General features: G+C 30.9%; 1 protein-coding gene and 1 long non-coding RNA gene across 3 annotated transcripts; one reads left to right on the top strand and one right to left on the bottom strand.

Annotated features, from left to right (window-relative positions):
- Positions 1–11,403: 11,403 nt before the first annotated feature.
- Positions 11,404–17,189, bottom strand: LOC107913490 (synaptotagmin-2). 2 transcript variants are annotated; one of them, XM_016842095.2, is made up of 9 exons: positions 16,081–17,189; positions 15,570–15,811; positions 15,041–15,059; positions 14,141–14,349; positions 13,722–13,831; positions 13,489–13,587; positions 12,398–12,848; positions 12,172–12,308; positions 11,404–11,586 (listed from the first exon to the last, which is right to left on the bottom strand). In XM_016842095.2, the coding sequence occupies exons 1-8, from the start codon at positions 16,857–16,859 to the stop codon at positions 12,220–12,222; spliced, it is 1,998 nt and encodes a 665-aa protein (XP_016697584.2). In that variant the 5' UTR covers positions 16,860–17,189; the 3' UTR covers positions 11,404–11,586; positions 12,172–12,219. The 2 variants fall into 2 exon arrangements, with proteins under 2 accessions (XP_016697584.2, XP_016697585.2); XM_016842096.2 differs by having other exon boundaries at positions 11,404–11,592; positions 16,081–17,166.
- Positions 17,190–19,573: 2,384 nt separating this feature from the next.
- On the top strand, positions 19,574–21,380 carry LOC121212167 (uncharacterized). The gene is made up of 3 exons (XR_005907363.1): positions 19,574–19,661; positions 20,134–20,222; positions 21,049–21,380. It is a non-coding gene; the product is annotated as an uncharacterized lncRNA (long non-coding RNA).
- The last annotated feature ends 3,005 nt before the right edge of the window (positions 21,381–24,385 follow it).

Consider the following 24,385-nt stretch of genomic DNA (forward strand, 5'->3'; position numbering starts at 1 on the left):
TAGGGTTTGAAATTTGAGACTTCTGAAAGTAAAGGCACTTTTTAACCTCAAAATTTTGAAGACGAGGATTTTTTTTTTTGGTAGAAGATGAGGATCCTTTTTTGAAACCTCAACTAATTGTTATGGCAGATACACTTCTTGTTCCTATAGCTCTGCCTTGCAGACTTTATTCTTCTTTTAACTAAATATCCATAATTTTATGGGTTCTTCTTTCTATACATGAAAATAGTGGTAAGTGTTGTAACTTCACTTTCTAACCATCAAAGATTTCAGAGAGTGACGGTAGCAATTAATCCTCTTCCCCTCCGTAACACAGGTTTTTAATATGTCAAAGTTACATACACATAGCTAGTTACTTATTCAAGATTAAGATAAATCACATCATGAAAGTCACAAATGAATAAATTTATAAATAAATTCAGGATAAATTCAACTTAGGTAATATCCAATGTATTGTTAGTCTAGAAAACCACACATATGTTTCTATCTTTTTGGAATTCATCTACGAACCATTACCATTTGCTCAGTTTTAATTCTTTAAACTACGAACCATTTAGATTACTTACTAATATAAGTTGTTTTCTCCATCACAGTCTAACACATTATACAACTTAATATTATTTAAATATTAAGTAATCAGTAAGTTAATATATACTTATACATTTTTCTATTTTATACAAAAATTATTGAAGAAAAATACATAAAAAGACAATAAAAATTTATTAACAAAATTTTTGAAAAACTTACAACCATGAGTGACATAACAACTACACTAAAAGCATTTGACTCCACAATAACTTCTTCCTCAATTACAATCATAAAAAAGATAAAAAAAAATATTAGCCCGGGCTAGATCTAACTCAAATTTTAGACTTATTTATTAAGATCAATCCGAAAAATAAATTTAAAAATTTATTTATATTCGACTCAAATAAAAATACTAAAAAACTCAATATCGTTAATACATTTTCTCTAATCATGTTTTGCTGAGAACAATTTATAAAAATCTAAAATGTATAAATGGTCTAAATATTTAAGTGCACGAATTTATTTATTTTTATATATTTTAAAAAATATTATATATAATTTTCAATTGCATGAATTGGAAAATAAAGTGCAGTTTGATGTTTATTTTCTTTATTTATTTAATTGTTTATCATTTGTTTAATAGAAATTGAGAAAATGAAATGCACGTGTGGGAAGCAGGGCGTCCATCACAATATCTTTATGGGCGATTTCTTGCAGAAAATGTGGACGACGCGTAATTGTCGCCTTGGATTGCCCCCACATCCCGCTGTCGTTATCCGCCTATTTCTTTCCCTATTCAAAAGCCGTCTATCCTTCTAATTTTGTCCACCCAAATACTTCAGTAGTCCATTTTTTGTTGCATTTTTTAGATTATTTTTACTTGTAAGGAGTGTTTGTTGCTTTCCTGAGAGTTTTAATTTTTGGAATGATAATTATAAAATCAGTATAATAATAAATTTAATACTTAATATTTATATATTGTATCAATTTAGTCATAATTTTAAAAAATTAATTTTCAAAATTTATAAATAATTCCAATTAAATCCTAATTTAAAAAAATTCAAAGAAATATATAAAATTACATAAATATTTCAAAAAATATAATATTAAATTAAAAATATAAAAATAAAGAATATTGTTGACAAAAAATAATAAAATATAAATTTAAAATAAGTAATTATTTTAAAAATATATAATAATTAATTTAAATTTTATATTATTATTTATATAATATTAAATAAAAGAAAAATCTCCCCAACACCATCGTTTAAGCAAATGCTGCTCATATATCTAGATATGCAAGAAGAAGACCCTTCCTTTTACTAATACACAATAAAAAAGAGAAATTTGAAAAACCCCAAACTGTTGTAGAATCAAAATTGCTTTCTTTCCCTAAGCAACCAAAGGGGCACAATTCCCTTTATATATTTGCTCACCTTTCTTTGCAAATCAGCAGAGAAGTAAACATAGATAAATAAATAAATAAATAAAAACGAAAGGAAGGAAGATAAGGATGATATTGAAATTTTTTGTAAATTTTGAGGGTTAATTTTTTTAAATTATGACTAAATTGATATAATATTTTAAAATTAAAGGCTAAATTTGTTATTATTGATTTTTTTAACTGTCATGTCAATTTGCCGTTTATGATTTTAACGAAAGTGGTCAAAATGATCGAACTACGTAATATGATAATTTACCTTATTTATTTGTATTCTTTTTGATCCATTATTTATTTGTATTTCATATATACGAAAAATAAAATATCTATGAATACCATGTGATGGTCTTATGATCAAGAGTGTTCACCGGCCCAAATATGGCCTAGCTTCAAGTCATGTTAGTCGTATTGATTGTTTGGGCTTTACACTGTTATTGTAATTCACCAAAATATAACATCTATAAGTTTGAATTTATTGTTCTTTAACATTTAAAACAAAATTATTTTGTTTTTACATTTTATAATTAAATGTAAAAAAATATTTTTAATAGTAATTTGAATCTAATCAAGAATTAAAAAAAAAAGTATGAAAGATGAGTCTCCAACAAAATGATCAGTGGATTTGAAAAAAGGAATCACATTACCAAATATAAAGCTTGTTCATTTAAAATAATTTATTTTGAGTACGGAAAAGAAGTTCACTGGCATTAATGGGTGCGGCCAAGTTGTAAACCAAGATGGGTTAGTGTAATATAGGCATAATGATCAAATTGAAAGCATTCCTTTATTTTTTCCCCCTTTTATACTCATACTGTTTATATTTTTTTTTAAATTATAAAATAACGATAAAGCTTTAACAGCAAAGCGATTAGCACGACTCGGATTTAGGTTACATTTGAGGCAGTTAACTCTCTAACCATCAAATTAACACACGAAGTTTACTGTTTGTACTTTTTTAATCCAACAAATATCATAATTTATATGTCAACAGAGGTGAATCTAGGGGGACTGGCAAGGGCCCGACGCCTCTAAAATGAAAAATTATTGTAATGACTTAAACTTCACAGGCATCAGAAAAGTATATTATCGGGCCTTCATCTTAGTAAATCGAGTCCATAAATAATTATCAGGAGTAATTATGAGTCTAGGAATGTGTCTAATTAAGTTTTAACTAGATGAATTTAGTTTAATTAAAAGAAATTAAGAAAAAAGACTAAATAGAATAAGGTGTAAAATTTGAATTATAAATTAAAAGAAAGTATAAAGGGTCAAAGTGGAAATTAAGCCAATTCATAAATATGAGGCGGCATAAGTTGATTGAATTGAAGATATTACATGATATTTAATTAAAAATTATTAAGGTTTAATATTAAATTATAAATTATAATAATTATTATTATATTATGAAATAAGTTAAATAAAGACAAATGTATGGTAATAATTTAATATAAGTGTATTAATTAAAATACATACAATTGTAATACATGTATTATTCAAGTATAAGATATTTATTATTTATTTTTTTAAGTAAAAGATAATTATTAGATAATTAATTGAATTATACAAGTGTATGGTATAGATAATATTGTACATTTATGAATAAAATATATATGTACATTTGTAATATTATTATTTGTTGTTAAATAGATTTTTATTAAATAAATAAGATAATTGACAAATATATGGTACAAAATTTATACAAGTGTAATAATATAAATATGTACAAATGTATTTAAATAATTGATTTGCATAAGATATTTTATTAATTATTAAGTAATTAAAACAATAAAGTAAATAAAATAAAGTAAAATAAAAGAAACTAAAGAAATAAAAGAAAAAAAAAAGAAGTAAAAGAAAAAAGAAGAAGAGCGGAAGCCATTCGAACAGGAAAAGGAAGAATAGGAAAGAAAAATAAAAGGGACAATTAGGTATTTGAAGCTTGAAGTTTAATTGGTATGTTAAATTAAGTCCTTTTTACTTAAATTTGATATTTTAGAAGCTTTAGAATAAATTTTTGTTGAAATTAAGTTGAGGTTTTGGAAGCTTTTAGCTTTTTGAACATAGTTCATGTTGAACAAAATAATTAATTAGGGGTTTAATTGAATGAATTTTAAGTTAGAATTGATTAAAGGATTAAATTGTAAACTAGGCTATAAGTTATGTGTTGTAGGGATTAAATTGAAAGAAGTTTCAAATTAGGGTTTTATTATGAACATTAGATAGTTAAGTAGAATATGGAAGGAATTTGAATAAGAATGAAGTATAAATTAAGTTAGTAAAATGAATGAGTTAGTAAAGACCTAGCTGAAAGTAAGGTAGAAATTGATTAAAAATTCAAAATTTCAATATAAATTAGTGTTGTATTAATAACATAAATTATTTTTATTTTTATTTTCGTAGTTAACAAAGAACCCGAGACATCGACAAAGAAAGGAAAAGAGAAGGTTGACGAAGAGTAATCGAAGAATTACGGTTTGTATTTCTATAGACCGAACTTAACATTTAAATTGTTGTTTTTATTATTTGATGTGTATGGAAAGATATTAAGGTAAGTATTAATGTTTTGATATTGAATTGAATGTATGTGAATTTGTGATTATTATAAAATGGATATTGAAATAATTAATTACTGTGAATTGAGAAATGAATTGAATACCCTATTAACTGTATCGGGCTGAGTCGAATATAGTTGGCATGCCATAGAACTAGAAGTGCTCAGGGATACTTCGACCTTGAGTTGATAAGGCACTATAAGTGTCGTACTGTTACTTCGACTTCGAGTCGATGAGGCACCTTGTGTGTCGTACTGTTACTGTTATTTCGGTTTAATCCGATGAGGTACTAAGTACTGTACTACTACTGTTTACTTCGGCAAAGCCGATGAGGCACTGAGTGTGGTACTGGTGTGTTGGTTGGATCCGTGTATCTGTCTAAATCCGAGTTATGTTAATAAGGATAAACTATTGCACTGAATAATTGAATGACTGTATTACCGGACTGAATAACTGATTGTTATTGATCGTTTGATACTGAATAACTGATTGTTATTGAATAACAATAATCAAATAATTGTTATTGAAAAATAATGATTGATACTGAGTTCGAATTAAAATAGAGCACTGGATTGAAAGTTGAATATTTAAATAGTTATTGAATTTGAGTAGTGTTATATATGTATTTTATAATTATTTAAGTGTTGGTTTATAGAAATACCACTGAGTGCATACTCAGCGTACGATTTGTTTCTGCGCGCAGGTTAGGTACTAAAGTGATTAACGACTCAGCATCCAAGCTAATCCCGAACTCAAATGCGTAGTGATGTACTTTTCTCTGTTGAAAATGGCATGTACCTAGGTTGTAATTTGTTTTTATTTTGATACATAAATATTAATGATAAATTATGGTAATGGTTGTTCCATACAATTACACATGTCTTAAACATAGTCTATATCATAGTTTTGGACAATTTTGTTAAATGATAATCTAAATGAATCAAGTAGACATTTTATGTTAGATTATTATAAACATAAAAATGTTAGAACTTTATATTATTATTAGTTTGTTATAACTAGAGATGTATAAATTCATGAATTGATTTGTTTGGATTGGTCTTGATTTGAATTTGCAGGGAACGTTAGATATTTATAAAGTAGTTATATTGAGTTCGCACAAAAAAAATCGGAGTTCCCGAATAAGTCCCGATTCGATTCTAACGTGTGAATTGGACCTCGAGGGTCTATTACAGAGACTTTATAATTAAATCTAGTTATGTATGTCATTCTTTTTAAATTAATTGTAAATTGTCTGATAGGTCCGGTAATGCTCTGTAACCCTGTTTCGACGACGGTTTGGGGTTAGAGGGTGTTACAATTATTTAGGTAATTAATTTTTTTTTAAAATTAGTAAAGCTAAAATTGCACTTTGCCCCCCTAAAATTATAAAAATTTAATTTAATCCTTTAAAATTTAAAAAGATATAGACTATAAAAAATTAAAATTTCATTCAGCCCCTAAAAAATTATTCTAACTTCGCCCTTATATGTCAACTTTTTATTCAAGCCATTAGATAAAAGTATTATATATAAGAAATTAAGGGTTATAATTTTCATATATGAGTAGTAGTCTAGATTATAGCATTTGGTTAATTGCTTTCCTTTAAATGTGAATTTTCTTTTTATTGTTTAGGGATGCGGGTAGTACAGGTAGCATTCGCAAGCTATGTTAGGGCTAGTTTGGTAATACTTTTGAAAATTGCTGTGAAAAAGTACTTTTAAGAAGTATTTTTGAAAAGTTTGGTTTAAGATTTGAGCGTTTAATATTGCTGTAAAAAAATGCTTTTGAGAAATAAAATGTCCATTTTAAACATGTTATTATCAAGTAACAAATATGCATTTAAATAATATTTAAATTAGTTAATATTATTATATTTTAGTAAAAATATAAAAAAATTATAACTTTTTGTTAATATTTTAATATATGAAATATAAATTTTAGATATTTTAAGCAATAAATATTAATTATTTATAAAATTTAATTAGAATATATAAACTATATTTTAAATATTTAAATATAACCATTAAATATTTGTAATTAGTATTTTAAAAAATATTTTTTTTTATTTTTAGTTAATGATTTTAACACATTTGTAATTAAGCACTAAAAGTGCTTTTGGGAGAGAAAAAGCTAAAAATTTTAGCTTCTCCTTTTTAGAAAATCACTTTTGAAAAGCTAAAAATTTCAGCCAAAAACAACTTGTTTAACATAATTTTTCTTCCAAAAGTACTTTTTAGAGCTGGAACTACTTTTTTTAAGCATTGCATAATAGACCCTTAGTCCATTTCCATATAAGTTTGGTACACTATGAGGGGTCATCTACCTAAACTAACAAGCATGGTTCGATTGGTAGGGTTGGTTGTCTCACCCTGCATTTTAATTTCAATAAATTATATTAATTCTGTTAAACAATAAATAATATTTTTAAAATAATATATATTAATTTTATTCTATTTTGATTTTATTTAGTTTTATTTAATAGCAAAGAGATTAAATTGACTTATTTAATAGTACAAGAAATAATTTGATACATATAATAAAGAGATCTCTTACGTATTGATACAAGTATGAGAAGTCTAAGTTCTAGGCCAAGAAGATGTTGGGCTTACATGGGCTTAACCTTTTACTAACTCATTTGACAAGCTCAAAATATCATAAAAATTGAAGCCCTATTTTGGATGTGATACATATATGGATGGGGTAAATTTTATTAACTAAAATTAGTTGAAGTTGTTTTTCAAGCTAAAGAAATCAACCGATTTGCGATGAATTTTTGGATGGGATCTAAACATTTCTAGGTTGAGATGTCTCATATCTATCAAGGAGTTATCTCTTAGTCTCAAAATGCACTTTGAATTACTTGGTTTTGAGTTCGGGAACTCAAGTTATAACCGCTTTAGTGAAAACTATATAAGCAAAATTTCTAGACATGTTTATTACGAGATATTAGAAATTTGGATCTTTAATTCGAGTTTAAATCATATTAAATTTGATTTGAAGGCTTAATTTTGATTATATACGAGTCCAATATTATATTTATTAGGTTTTATATTATTATTATTTATTTATTCAAAATTTTAGGATATTTTTAAATATAGTTTTATATTTTTTAATCAACAAGAAAGTTTAGCTCCACTTAAACTATTTCTTATTTAGATGTAATTAGAGTTTTTAATTTTGATGTAATTAGCTAGCAGTCTAACCTATATAAATATCTCTTCATTATTCATTAAACACGGCTAAATAAAATTTCAACTTTTTGAGTTTTTCTCTCTGTAAGATTCTTTTCGTGTTTATTTTAGAAGTTGTTTCTTTTTTGTTTTTCTTCTTGAAGTCGTGGGAAGTACTCTTCACCTTCCAATTTACTAGAGTTCAGCTTTAGGGAGTTGGTTAGTGTTGGAAAAATTGGGTTTAGAAAACGGGTTTCTGTCGCTATGGAAAATTAAAATTTTGAAAACTAAGTTGATTTGTGATATTTAGAGTAACAAACTTTTTTTTCTTGAAAAATATCTATGCTTTGTATGAGATAGATCTTAAATGTTCCCGACTTTTAACCAAAAAACGTTCTTTGTTATTCTCGTACCACGAATTGCTTCAAGTGTGAGCTCGAACAATCACGAACTAAATGCAGAATCAGAAGCGATTTATTACTTTCAGTAGAAAAATAAAAATTTATTCTAAGAAAATAAATTCTCACTACTTTTTGGCATAATAACAATATTCAAAATTTGTGTGTAAAAACTTATGTTAATAGGTTGTCGCCTCTTACATGTTTATGTGAAGCACATTAGACCTCTCATGTATTGGGTCCAATTATATGTGCATCGTAGACTTTTAACTTAGCACTTTATAATTTAATCCAACCCTTTATTTTTTATTCCCAAAATAAATATTATTATTTTTAATTAATTTAATCAGATAAATTAATTTTCTAATTAAATAATTTTCCTAACTCAATTTTAATTTCGTTATAATCATGTCAACATTATTGTAAAAGAATCTACAAGGAAATATATTTAATTCCCATATTCAATATATTCATAATGACTAATTAATTTAATTATATTTTTGAACTTTAATTATTTAATTAATTAAATAATAGTTCAAAAACTTTAAATTAATTTTCAAATCATTTCTCCACTCAGTGAGAAAAAAAAACATTCATTTGTAAATATGACTCATTTCTCTGACTCCATTATTTTCATCCATTTGGTTCCGCATGCAATTCATTTCTGATTTCAATGAGCTAGGGGAGAGACTGACTAGACATATGTAATTAGGGCTCAAATAATTTATAATTAAGTTTTAAATTTTCGCATATCAATTATAAACTTATTTAGTCACGAAGCCATTCCACTATAGTATCGTGATTGAGTTTTTGCAAGATACATATCATTACGAAAGCTACTCAATCAGTGCTTGTCTGATGACCTTATCATAAGTGTGTTACCCTCATAGATATCTTTAATCTCTTTGGGATAAATCTATTCTTCCAATATGATCTTTTTTATCTTACAGTAACCATTACATATTCTTTCTTGAAAAATTAATTTCTATCAAATAGCAATAAAATTGTTTATAACAAAGACAAACGACTCGTGGTCATATTTACTTTTCATCTATCATGTAATGTTGACGAGAGGATATCATTTACCTATTAGTTGGGCTATAAATTCCACGATTGTGAATGAAGCTACATGCTGCAGAAGTCGTATACTCAACGCACTAGCTTTCGGTTCCTTATTTATTTGAATTCAAATTTTCACTTATATCAAAGTATGCGAATCATACATACATAGTCCATTATCCTCTCAGGATTAATGTATGCCATACTATGAATGTCACAAGTGAATAAATCCATAAACAAATTAAGGATCTATTCTACTTGAGTCATGTTTGATGTACTGTCAATCCAGTTAGCCACATGTATGTCTTTATATTTTAGGAGTCTTCCGCTTCGATGATCAAGACAAAACATCTCTCCAATAGGACTTGATAAACGACATATTAGTCTTTCAATCGATTTGATAATTTTTTATTAGACTAATGACATATTTAAGTTTATCTATTAATACAAATTATATTTCTGTATTACAATCCAACCACATAATACTACTTAGTATTGGTTAAATATTAGATAATTAGTAAGCTAATATTTTTTTCTATTTTGTTTTGCATACAAAAACTTTACCACATATACAAATAGTATTAATGTAATTAATAAAAATAATTATTAAATTAATTTACTCGAAAAATATAAATATACAAAAATGAATATACTAAATACCTAATCCAACAGTTAGAGCCATGAAACTTGTTGAAATTTCTTCTTCAAAGGGTCTGATAGGACATCACCATTTTATTTTCGATTCTTTTATTCTTGAATTTTTCGTGTTTTAATTGCTGTCGAATTACCCTATTTCCCAATTGGCTTGCTTTCATGTTTCAAGTTAGTTAGCCGCCCAAATAGGGTTTTTTCTATTCCCTCATCCCAACTGTCCTGGATCACATTCACTCACCTCTCTATGATGAGCTTAACTTTTACGTCTCTGTCTCACACATCATGATGTTTTCAAGTTTCACTTTTCAAATTAAATATTAATTTGGAGCAGATTGATTCATAATATATTATATAGACAATATAATGATTAAAAAAGGAATTATATTATTGATTAGACTAAATATTTAACTATTAGTTGTTTTAATATTATTACTATTAAAATTAATAAATTTTAACTAATGTTAATATAAGAATTTTAACTAGGAAAAACCAATACCGCATAGTGTCCTCAAATTTATGTGGATAATAACGCATAAATTTTAAGTGGATAATAATATTTTAAATTTTAAAATTTGTTAATAATATAATTTAATAGAATTTTTGTTTAATAGGATTAAGAATAAATAATTAATCATATCCACTGAAATTTAATAAAAGAATTTTAATATTTAATACCGCAACTCATATATATTATAAATAAATAAATAATGATAACACTAGTAGCCGGATTGCATTTTGTCATTTCTACTCAAAAAATAGGCTAATTAGTACCTGTAAATTAAATTAAAGAGCAAACTGATTATTTTGTTAAAAATTCTCTCTATTTCTACTATTAAAAACTAGTCACTGTACGTCAGAATGAAGTACACATGATTATTTAGCTATTTCGTCAATCATGCTAGTTTTTAACAGTAGAAATAGATAGATTTTTGAATAGAAATAACCAATATGCTATTTGATCTAACTTATAAGAGCTAGTTTACACTTTTTTAAGTAAATGACAAAATATAATCTAACTTGTAGTAAAGAAGCTTCCATAATACTTTTATCTTAAAAAGATTAATTTATTGGATCAAAATTGCTTATTCGCTTAAATATATTTCATTTATTAAACTTGATTTTTTCTTCAATTGATTCTAATCATATTTATTATGTTTTTAAAATTTTTATTTTAGTTTATTATGTCTTGATTTCATAATATTATTATTAGTAAAATCTTAAAAGAATTAATAGATTCTTACAAATTCTCTATCTCATTTATCTATTAAAATTTTAGATGTTCTAAAGAGATAATTGTTATATACTTATATTTACATTTATGACACTTATAACAACATTTAAATTTTATATTATGTTTAAATTTAAAAACTATAATATATTAATAATATTAATCAACATTTTTAATTTCCAAATATAAAACATGATTAATATATTTTATATAAAATTTAAATATTTTATTGAAATAATATTTTAATTAAAAATTATTGTTTTTATTTTGCTTGTAAATAAAATTAATTTTACTAAAATTTTAAATAAAATACTATTTAAGAAAAATAAAAATGGACTGATAATGAAATGCCGCCATGAACAATGAAGAGATATAAAAGGTAAAATGACATTTATTTTGGATTGAATAACAATAGAAGCCAAAAATTTTCGTGCCGCCATGGAACACTCTTCTGCTAACAATCATGAATGTACATAATGGTATTTTTAGTACGGGAATCAAAACTCTGCATCCCTTCAGAACCCAATGTTAGGTTCGTAAAACGATGGCCTAATACCTGCCCTTGGAAAACATAACATAACCACTTAGAAAATGGTGAAATCCTACAGAGCATCCAATCAGTTTTTTTTTTTTTTTTCATTTAATTGAAAGAACATACACTTATCAATGGTAAAAAGAAAACAGTCAGATCGATCAAACTGAGAACTAGCGATAAAAATTGATTGAACTGGCAATAAACGAGTAAAAAATCGAGTAAAAGAAACCATAATAACCAGTTTTAAACTTAATATAACAAACTAATTGTTTTAGCTTAAATGGAACAGTAGTTAAAATTCTTATCAGGCACTTGCTTGGTATGAATTCGAACTATGTTAGGCCATCCCTACCCTACCCCTATTATTGTATAAAAACACCAACCGATTGGACTGATTGAACCAATAACTAGAGGTAACTCACTGGTTTGATCTTTGGGTTTTTTATACATTATCTCGTTCCCATGTTTGAATATGTGTTAGACTTACGACATGAGTATTTTAAGAAAAGTAAAGAATCTGAGTAACATAAGTGAAAAGACAACATGCAGACAACTATAATCATATTCAAGAGAAAGTTGAGAAGAAAAGAGGCTTTAGAGAATTACCTGATCAAGCGTAAGCAACGACACTTCAGCTAAGCGCATCATTTGACATCAAGGATTGAAGAAACTTGAGCCACCCATATTCAGTGCAATTAGCACTAATGTATTTGTGATCACCGCAAACCATAATAAGGTTGAGCCTGCAGAAGGCAAGATATTGAACGTCTAATCAATTAACAAAAACACATAATTGAAATGAAATCTCAGATACAAGACTCAAATGTCATACCTCCAGGCGGTTCAGATCCTTTATCGGAATCGGACGGTGCAGCTTCCGTGTTAACACCGTTTAATCTTGTTTTTGAAGGTCCTGTTCTTGATATATCATCCAAGTTTTTGCTCCATGGTTCAGATGACACTATACCTTGAAATTCTTCACTCACAATCAAAGCCGCTAGAACATCCATAAATGATTCTTTGTTGGTTTCATCTGTATTTAGCCTTATACCCTGCTCGTATGTCCCATTTGATTCATCAATATCAGACAACTCGTCATCCGAAAAATCAGCACTGACGGATTCTGTTGCAGTTGTGTCATCTTCTTCATCCTCGACATAAGCTTTATATGTCAATCTAAGTAATATTTCTCCACGAGATCTCTTTCTGAACACTCCCCAACCTCCTCGCAAGACCACAATCTTATCTGTTGGAACAGTGTCCTGAAGACTCCCAAGATCAACCTGAAAGTTTCCATGCATCAGATAAACAAATTCATAGAAAAGGGAAGAAAAATATAACTGTGAAAATCTTGCAATATATATTATCATCAATAGGCCTTTGAATACATTGAAACTTTACCACCAATCCAACTTCAGCTGTTAACTATTTTCCATCTCAATCAAACAAACAGCAACAGCATTACATTACTGACATCTAATCCATTGACTACCTTAGGAGGGACCAAGTATTCATCAACATATTCATAAAATCTAAAGCTCTATCTAGAATAGTCCATGCACTATGCAACATTGCCGCCTCAAAATAGAAACCCTTGCTTCCTCATCACAAGAAATAGATATCAACTGCCATGTCAAAGATGGATCATCATGCCTATCGGTTAATAAGTTCCTTGAACAACCTGCTAGCCCTGCCTTACCACATGTACTTGCTTTATTCCCTCTCCAAATCTTAACAGTTTCAAAATGTATGTGTGTGTACATGTGTCTGTAATTTCTAATCCTTAAAAGGTAGAATGGCAACTATTGTAAACATTAAATCACGAAGTTAAATAAGTATGGCCGTACCGGAAGATGATCTAAGCACATAAAAGTGATATTCCACAATAATATACATTGTTTTCACAAAAAAAGAAAAGTTTACCTCTCCTGTACCAATTGTGAAATCAGTGAACCCAAGGGAGTCCTTCACTTGGATGCGAAGTTTTTCTTTTCCAGGGTTTGCCACAAGTAAATAAAAATCCTGGAAAAATGACAACAACTTGTGATTAAAGAAATTTTGCGGCTTCAAATATAAAAGTTCCATCCAGTTCGCAAAAGCTCCATTAGAGATTGATAGACTCCCATATGGGGCAAAACAATGTTAAGAAGCTGCACCTGATTCCAAATTGGCTCACCAGGAGGCCCAATCACAGTAGTTTGACTGTTCTTTTTACTGCGTATAACTTGGTCCCCCAGGCTTAGTACGACATATGGATCTGTTTTGCCTGACAAAAGATGAGCACTATTGAATATGGTAAATGGAAGTGAAGCTACGCATGCATACAAAAGATTATGCTAAAAATATAACTATTGGAAGACTAATATATTTCATCCTCATTGCTTATCTCCCATCCAAATTCCACACATATAAACATTAGGCAACATTGATAAGTAATTTATATATCTGCTGCTCCAAGTCATCTCTTCGCTCTCCCATACTCATGTTGATAAAGTACTGACACTAGTAAAGGTGAGTTATTTATTGGACCTTGGGTGAAAGCTTTGGACATTGCTTTTGTTGAAAGCACTCTTACCATAAAATACATAAGAAAGTTTCCTGGCGTCTACAAGAGTCACAGATAGTTCTCCAACAAAATCCTTGTTTTTCTCTTCTTGAATTTCCTCACGTTTCGAATCATTTGGAACAGGGCCAACTGCTTTCCCTTTTTGGAAATCCAACACAATCTTCTTTGGGCGTACAAAGAGTCGAGGCAAATCCACCGTGAGAAGCTTTGTCAAAAACCTGAAAATAAATGTAGGGAGACATAATATGAGTAAAGTAGAAAAAGGAGATACAGAGAAGCGGTCAAACCCAGAAGATACAAAATAACACTTAAAATAAAATGAAAATATTAATAAGAAAAGAGCCAAAGAGAATTCCTCTGCTCCATCACCGGGTAAAACATTTACATAAGCAGAATGATGCATAAAAAAAGTATATTAATAGCAGCAGCTACAATAATTAGAAGTACTAGTTAATGAATGCCAAATTCAGTACCCATTTTCATACGCAGGAAGGGAAGATTATTATAAATTTATAACGGAGAGGTTCTTATAATATCAAGAACGTTGAGGTACAACTACACCAAGCTTACGTAAAATTTTAATTTAAAACTACAAGTAGACTAGTAGGTTAAAATGCAAAACAAATGTCTGCCATTTGCCTCTACTCTGACAAGTTCTAAAAACCTACATCAAGAAATCTGTAATTTAATGACTCCAATGCTGTGAAAGGGAAAGCAAGATTATATTAAATTGATAACAGAAAGGTTCTCATAGTATTTGTTTCAGGCAACCATTTCATGTAAATGACTCCTATACTTAGAAAGTCTTAACCCACATACCAGTACGAAAAAATAAAAATAAAAAATGTTTACAAACCAAATCAGTAAGCTTGAATAAATTACAACAACTGTGAAACAAATTGCACTTACATTGAAAGAACTGGAATTGCTGGTATTGGCCGTGCATGCACAAAAGAAGAGAAAAAAGGAATACGTATCAGCATCTTCAATGGAAGTCAGCCCATAAATAGTCAACTCCTAATAATTTTTTATTTAAAACTTACACAAAGGAATTGAAGGCAATCTCCAAAGAAAAAAAGACTCTAATGAACAAAATCACAATGTTTCTTTTGACTACATAGTTATATAACCAAAATCGAAAAACCATATACTCTCGAGCATGAACTGTTTTCTTCTGTTGCCATCTAATTCTTTGCCATCCAGTAATTGTTTCTACTAACATTTTGAGCTAACAATGAAATGAACACAATAGTAATGAGCAAACATGAGTCATTGAAGAACACTAAGCAAAATTAAGCAATGCTAAAATTTTCAAATTTGTCCTAGTTTCCCTTGACAGTAGACATACCAACACCTTAACAAATAACTTTATTTATTTATTAATCTGTAGCTTAAAGACAGAAATATGTTTAAGAAGGGAGTCATCACAATTACATACCCATCAAGTTAAACAAGCGAAATGGTGACAACTCAAACTTGATCTTCGGAAGAGAGACAAAAGCCCATGAAACAGCTCCAACGAAAGGTTCTGTTGGTATCAATCGCAGTTTAACCCAGAGTTCTCCATCAATATCAAAATCTCGAATACCGACAGGCACGACAATTGGGATAATACCAAATTTTAACGACAACATTAACAACATGCGAGCACCACCAGTATAACGAAGTCCTATTTGGTACCTGTATCAAAGTAAATGGAAGTTAGTCAAAATGCACTTTCAAATTTACAAAATGGAACCTCCATAAATAATCCCCAAATCATAGTAAATTAAGCATCAAACTTGACATCATACTTATATAGGAAGAAACTATTTATTCTCAAGAACACCTTAAACTTGACAACTAGAATTTTTATGTGTAGTTAAACACATGAATCAACAATCATAAACAGTTCAATTGTGATTAAAAAAAGGCAGAGTAAGTACAGTTTTAAGTGGCAAAAAACTCACTGCAAATCGTTGGCTCGCCGGGAAGTCCTGCGCTCAACATTCCTAACAGACAAAGGCTCATCCCCTAAAGAAAACTGCTTAATTTCCACTCTCTGGACATAATCAGGCTTCTTGAGATTGTCAATAACAGGTTGTAATAACCCAATGATCCAATTCTCAATCCCACCTCTATAAACTTTCCACAACTTCCCCAACACCATATTAACCCACTCAACTGACTCTTTCCTTTGCAAATCCTTTTCCAAGAAGGATGAAAAGCTTGTTGGAACTTGTGGCCATACTCCACTTCCCACTCTAACAGCCTCCCCATCGAGACTCCCCGATTTGCTTCTCTTTTTCCTTGAAGTCCAGATTTTATCAAAAGCAACCCCAACAAAAAAGAAAAACACAAACAACCCAACAATGTTTCGGTTAATTGGTGGGGAAGGGATTGGATGGATAACACCTAGCTGAGTCCTTAACTTGTCAACAATGGGGTCTTGTTGGAAATTAGTGAAATTCGAGCCCATTGGGATAGAAGATTCTTGACTCTCCCCATCCACAAAGTCCTTTGAAAACCCTTTGGCTACAAGGTTTCTAGCCACTTTTACATTAAGCTTGTTTGAATCTGGAGTGGGAATTGCACAAGCAAGAAGCCATAATTTCCTGCGAGGGATGAAAAGAGTGATGAGTCGAGCTTTCCTGTTCCTGGGTGGGAAAGAGATGTTGGTTTTACAACAGCAGAGTGGAGGAAGAAGAGGGTAGCTAAAACTGGAAGTAGAAGATTGTAAAATGATCATTTAGTATGGGTAATGAGAGGAAGATCTTTAGTGCCCCAATTGAAAAGTGGGGATAACAGAAACCATAGTTGTTGGTGATGATAATAAACATGAATAAACTGGAGAATTATGTGAAGGAATTAAGCAAAAGAATCAAGATGAGAGCTTGGGTTTCTTCTCTTTGGAGCTTCCAAGGTTTAGAGAAAATGGGGGAAAAATGGAATAGGAAGTCGAAATGGAAGAAAGGGAGGGAACCAGTGGGAATTGTTAGATTGCAAAGATGTGATGGACAGCAAGACAAGCCAAACAAATGGGGGAATTGTGTGTGGCACTCAATGGTATGCTGTGGTCACGTATCTTTTTATCTTTTCTTATTATTCTTTATTTATTTTAAGTGTGTATTTGACTGAAAATTTATAATTCAACTAATTTAAAATTCATGTTTGATAATATATTTTTAATTAAATAAAATATTTTTCTTAATTTTAAAATATATTTTAAGTTAATCAAATTCAAGTCAATTAAATAGAATTTATATATAATATTATTATATTTTATATTTATTCAAGTACAATTCAATTTAGGAGCAAATAAGTTGGAGATTCGATTTAAAAAATTGAAAATTAATTTTATATTTTTCTAAAGTTGAAATTGAACCAGTTTTGGAAGACCAATTACACTAAATTAATTCTTTTCAATTTGCTTAATCAAAAATGGACTTATCTGAAGATTTCATTTATTTTTTTAAAAAAACGCATAATAATTATTCCGATCCTCTAATTTTGTGAAAAAAAATAATTTTATCCTTCCATTTAATTTTTCACTTCTTTTAGCCTTTGAACTTGTTTTGTTAATAAAATTACCTCAAAATAAATTAAAAAATAATATTTGTTAATACATATGGATTGTCACGATAACAATTAATTAATTTTTTTAAAATTTTTAAAATTAATTAATTAATTACTAATGTGGCATCGACATGTATGCCACATCAGTAAAGTTAAAAAATGTTAATTTTATTTTTATCTATTTTGAGGTGTTTTGACTCTCCCATCTATCTATCTATTTTTTCTTTAGTTATTTACTAGAGCAATTATGGAAGTCGATTAGGGGCAAGTGTTCGGATCTATTATGACATATCCATAAGGTGCTCAACAGACCTTTTTAATCTTATAAAACCTTTTTCGGACTTTACTTACATTGGTGCAAAACCCATTTTTTTGTGTAACTGGTGTAGTGTATTCATATCTCAATTAGAAGTTCTGAGGTGGAGTTTTTTTTGTCTTACATAGATAGACCAAACAATATTACTCTATCCCAAATCAAGTGCGCATTCATTACTACGAGATAGTCCAGTATCGATAGTTAGTCATTTGAGAGGTTTTTATTAGTTTTAGTTTTAATATAAATAGAAGCAGAAAATATATATATATTTTGCTATATCCGTGTATTACTTATCCTTACAAAATATCAAACGAAATAGAATGATTTGAGAAAGGATATAATGAAATTCTTTAATTGGTTTTTCCCAAAGAGAGAAATGCTCCGTTTTATTTGACACATGGGAACATCATAAATTTAAAAGCTAAGAAAGATATAAAAAATTAAATAAAAAGCTAAAATAATTTTTTTTAAAGTTGGATGATTAAATAAATCATTATACCTTATATATATATACACACAAAATTAAACCAACTTAAAATATTAACTTATTAACCTCTAAATTAGCTTATTAAAAAAATTAGACAGTAGGTATATAAAATTACAACTTAGCGATTTAGCAATGAGACAATGTCATATTTGATACTTAAATTCTATCAAATCTTTTAATGTGGTATTTTTATTTTGAAAAAGTTCATTTTGATACATGTATTTTTACATTATTTGTCATTGTGGTATCTCTTACTAATGACATAATTTATGATTTGTCAGGACACGTGGCTCAATTATAAGGTGCCATGTGTCACTTTTGTTTCTTTTTTATATTTCAAAATTATCCAAGGGATTCCAAATTAAATAAACCAAAATTAAAAAAATTAAAAAATGATGAATTAATATTAGTTGAGATGATTTGATGAAGATTGAAGTTGGATTTGTTATTCACTAGCAACTCAGTCATGCTTTTCTTCTTACTCAACCAAAAATAAAATTCATCAATCGAAAAGAAGCAAACTAATATGGACTTTTGGAGAACCACACCCCAAAAGCTAGCTATTGAGGCTTGAGAGCTTAGGTCCATATAAACCTCACTAGGAAATCCCTTACTTTTCTATGTAGAATCCAAATCTCAAATCTTGCAATTGGCACATAACAATCCACCACGCTTTGCAGCCCCGACGCTCACGCAGGCTAACTTTGCACTATCTGTAATAGCTCGATTTTGGGCTTAGTCGGAACGGTGATTTCGAGTCCACCAATCCGAAGTTGAAGAAATTAATTTATTACTATTTTAGAGTTATAGCATGTTTATATTAGTGCATGCAAAATTTGGTGAAGTAATTTTAGCGATTTCATGCTTAATTACGAAAATCGCATATAGTGCAAAAGTCTTGATTTGATAGCTAAGGGTGTTAAATTGCCATGAAACTTAAATTGGGGGTCTTTAAAGGGAAATTAGACCCTTTAGAGAGGCTTGGCTGGCCATAAGACAAAGAAAATAAAATAGTCAAAGTGTTAGGTATTTGATGACCTAATGTGTGATAAAATAATACCCTAAAGCCTAGCCTTCATCTTTTTCATTCATCCTTTTTTCTTGACTGAAAATATCAGCCATAGGAGGGTTTTGGAAGCTTGAAAATTTTCAGCCACTTAATATCCCTACAAGTAAGTGGTTTTGATGACTTTTCTTGATAATTTTTGTATTTTTGGAACCCTTGTAGCATGAGCTTTCAAATGAGGAGACTATTTTGCAAAATGGTTGAAAGTCTAGGGTTTTACCATGAGTGTGTTCATGTTATTTTCTAAAATTTTATGGAAGAAAATGAATCATGGTTGTGAAATAAACAACTTTTGTGAAGGGACTTCTCATGAAAGCCTTAATAGGACCATTTTGTAAAGTTTGTAAAATAGATAATAATGTTGTGAAATATTGAAAATTTGGGGTTGTTATAAGAGTAATAAATGGTCAGTTAGGCTTGTTTAAGGAGAAAATGTGATAAAAATTGAGTTCCGGGTCTGAGGGTAAAATGGTCATTTTGTAAAAGTTTAAGGGCAAAATGATCATTTTGCATCATTATACATTGTTGAGTACCTAGATTGATAAAATGATTAAATTTGTGAATTTTTATCATTATAGATCAAGATCTATAAAATTTGAACCTAGACCGGGGGAATGTCAAGCAAGTAAACTAAAACCAACTAGTCGCTTACATTTTGTAATCCGAGGTAAGTTGTGTGTAAATAATGCAACTATATTGTTATCATGTATGAATGAATCAATTTTTATAGCATAAATTATTTGATTGCGGAAATGACTAAGCATGATGAGAATTGAAGTAGTAGAACTCTCGGTTGTGCTTTAGGAATCTTCGAATATTCGTGCCATGACACTTGGGTCATTTGTGTGCTAATGTAAGACATGTCTGGGACATGCATCAGCCACAATATGAAAGATAGTGTAAGACATGTTTAGGACATGCATCGGCCTCGAGATATTTAAGCTAGTGTAAGACATGTTTAAGACATGCATCGGCATTGAGGTGAGAGCTAGTGTAAGACATGTCTCGGACATGCATCGGCCTCGCGAGATACAGCTAGTGTAAACCTGTCTGCGACATGGCGTCAACTTGTTGTGTGTCAGTGTAAGACCTGTCTAGGACATGGCATCGACACCGATAGATGAGAACCAGTGTAAGACCATGTCTGGGACACGGCGTCTGCATCTTAACCCATGTTAGGGTTATTGAGTATCCGGTAGTATTTCAAATGGTTCAACAAAAAGTTTATGATTTATATCAAAATGAGAAAAGTTATGATCATGTGATGAGTGGTACAAGTACCTAATTGAAATGTATGAGATATGGGCTCAATGTATACAATATGAGTTGTATTGGATGGTGATGAGTATGTTGTATTTACGTCTATTTATGGTATTCATGAATAAGCTATGAAAGGTTATAAGCATATTGCTTTATGATAAGTAGTTGTTGTTTATTTTCATGCAACTTACTAAACTTTATGCTTACTCCCTCTCCTTTCCATTTTCTTATAGTGCCGCCTAATTAGCTCGAGGATCATCGGACGTCGGAGCCATCGATCACACTACCATTCGAAGCACTTGGTATAGTTAGATCTTTTATTTTGATTATGGCATGTATAGGACCTTGAATTTTGAGTTTTGTGTCATTGTTAATTGGCCAAATGTATTGGCTTAATCTAATATTAGTTCCATTTTGTATAAGGCCATGGAAAATGGTTAATATTGAAAGTTATTATGTGAATGTAAGCTAGTCTTTCATGAATGTGAATTTGTTGGCATGATTGAATATATGTAACGTATAAAGGTCTTAACTATGGTCGTTGGTTGAGAAATCATATTAAGTTAACCTTTGATATGTTGGTTGATGTTAGAATGTGTTTCAGGATGGTAAAGGCTTGGTAGATAGCCTTATATTATCCATACGGGTAGACACATGGCGTGTGTCTAGGTTGTGTGTGACACACGATCAGTCCCATGGTCGTGTTATCCAGCTGTGTGTCCCCTGCATGTAAAACTTACAAGTTAGTATGCATGGTAGTAAACACAAGGGCAGAGACACGGCCGTGTGGAGGACACGGCCTCTAGCCACGGGCGTGTACCTTGACCGTGTGCCCTAAATTGGATGCTGATGTCAGAAATAGAATGTCAAGGTTTTTAGACACGGGCTAAGACACGGGCGTATCATGGCCGTGTGAGGGACACGGGCTATAGACACGAGCGTGTGCCAGGCCATGTGAAAACCCCTGTAGGTTTGAATTTGGGCATGGGACACGAGCGTGTCCCTAGATGCTTAGGCTGTGCGTGTCACACGGGCCATCAGCATGGCCATGTTATAATGACCACACGGGCGTATTGCCCTTCCACACAGGCGTGTGCTCTGTTTCAAGGGTCATTTTTGTTAAGTTGGTTTAAGGACCCGAGTTGGTTCCGAATGGCTTCTAATGAATGTTTGAGGTATCGTAGGCCTATATTAAGAAATTTTAACAAAGTTCGAAAAAGTTTTAAATTTGATCAAGTCTTGGTGACTCGGTAACGTTTAAATGCATGTGTTTAAGTTCAGTAACACCTCGTATTTCGTCCCGGCATAGGGTACGACTGTGGGGTGTTACATTTAGTGGTATTAGAGCTATGGTTTAGTCGATCCTAGGACTAACCTATCGTAAGTACGAGTTTAGCTATACATGCCATAACTGTATATTGATAGTGTGACGACTCCTGACGAGATAAATTATGTTTTTATTTATATAGTAAATAGATCCTGATGTAGCTACGGCGGATGATATGAAGAGTAACGTGCCGGCTCCCGCTGAAGGGACCACGCCAGTAGATAGTTGACCCGTGACAATGAGTCAGGGTAGAGGAGCTAGAGAAGCTTACCTCCATATGATAGACACGTGGTATTCGGAGTTTATTCATGCGAATCCGAATACTCCACCTCCCTCACCTCCTCCGATTCCTCAGTATGCCTTTGTAGCTCCACAAGGAGTGAATATGGTTAGGAGGGAGAAACCCCCAGTAAATAAAATAAGAAAGTAAGGGGCCGAGAAATTTTGAGCTGATATTGATGATGACCCATAAAGAGCAGAGTTCTGGTTGGAAAAGACCATCAGGGTATTTGATTAGTAATCATGCACAACTGAGGAGTATGTGAAGTGCGCAGTGTCACTTCTACGAGACTCGACCTACCAATAGTGGAATACTTTCGTGTCCGTTGCACCGAGAGAGAGGATAACTTGGGAATTCTTCCTGGAAGAGTTCTGAAAGAAGTACATTAGCCAGAGGTTTATAGACCAGAAAAGAAAAGAATTTTTAGAGTTGAAGTAAGGCTGTAGGACGGTGACAGAGTATGAGAGTGAGTTTGTGAGACTCAGCAAATATGCATGTGAGTGCGTATCTACAGAAGCCATCATGTGCAAGAGGTTTGAAGATGGTCTGAACGAAGATATCCGTCTATTAGTTGGCATCTTAGAATTGAGGGAATTTGTTGTGCTCATGGAGAGAGCATATAAGTCTGAGGAATTGGCTAAAGAGAAGAGAAAAGCTGACATCGAGTCCCAAGACTCAAGGAAAAGACAGATGGAGAAATCACAGTAGACTTCATCTAAGAGATCTAGAGAGTTTCCTACCTGATCAAACGCGTCAGTGGGGTTCTTGAGCAAGAGCAAGAACAAACATCACACGACGTCTAAAGCTCAAACCACTTCTATCACTATTATTGGTAGTGCTCGGCCATATAGGCCAGAGTGTTCACAATGTGGTAGGTGCTATTTCGGCGAGTGCCGATGGAATGGGAAGGGTTGCTTCAAATATGGATCACTAGACCATATTATTCGAAAATGTTCAAAATTAGATAACAAAGAGAAAAAGCAAGATATGAGGGTAAATAGTGCTCCTTCGAGGGGTAGACCACAGAAGAACCCGGGTAGTGGGGTTAGCCGTAAAGGTGTTCCTAGAGATTCAGCTGTGAGGTCCAAGGGCCGAGCGCCTGCAAGAACTTATGCCATTCGCTCTCGCGAAGAGGCATCTTCACCAAATGTGATTACGGGTACTTTTTCTCATCACGATATTTCTGTTGTTGGTTTAATTGATCCGGGGTCTACCCATTCTTATGTTTGCATGAAATTACTACTCAGCATGAATATGCCAATTGAGTCTACAGAATTTGTAGTAAAGGTGTCAAACCCATTAGGCAAGCATGGGTTAGTTAACAAAATATGTAAAAACTGTCTTTTGATGGTTAGAGGTATTGTTTTCTGGCTAACCTCATGCTACGACCGGTTGATGAATTTGACTTAATCCTTGGTATGGATTGGTTGACTTCTCATGGTGTCGTAGTAGATTGTGGAAAAACGTTATCAAGTTGAAATGTGAAGACTAGAATGTTCTTCGGGTTGAACTATATGAATCGGATAACTCACCTGTAGTGATATCGTCTATGACTGCGGAAAGATATTTGAGAAAAGGGTGTGAAGCTTATCTCGCTTTTGTATTGAACATTCAAGTGTCTGAATTGAAGATCGAATCAGTGCCAGTGGTATGTAAGTTTACAGTTGTGTTTCCAGAGGAATTACCCGAACTGCCTCCAGTGAAGGAAGTTGAATTTGGAATTGAGTTAGTCCCTGGTACGGCACCCATCTCGATTGCTCCGTATAGGATAGCTCTTACGGAGTTAAAGAAGTTGAAGGTTCAACTACAAGAGTTTACTGACAAGGGATTTGCGAGACTGAGTTTTTCTCCGTGGGGTACCCCAGTGCTATTTGTGAAGAAAAAGGATTGATCGATAAGATTGTGCATAGACTATCAACAGCTCAACAAAGTGACTGTGAAGAACAAGTATCCCAAGAACAAC

Source organism: Gossypium hirsutum, chromosome A13 (assembly GCF_007990345.1).
Source record: "Gossypium hirsutum isolate 1008001.06 chromosome A13, Gossypium_hirsutum_v2.1, whole genome shotgun sequence".
NCBI lineage: Eukaryota > Viridiplantae > Streptophyta > Magnoliopsida > Malvales > Malvaceae > Gossypium > Gossypium hirsutum.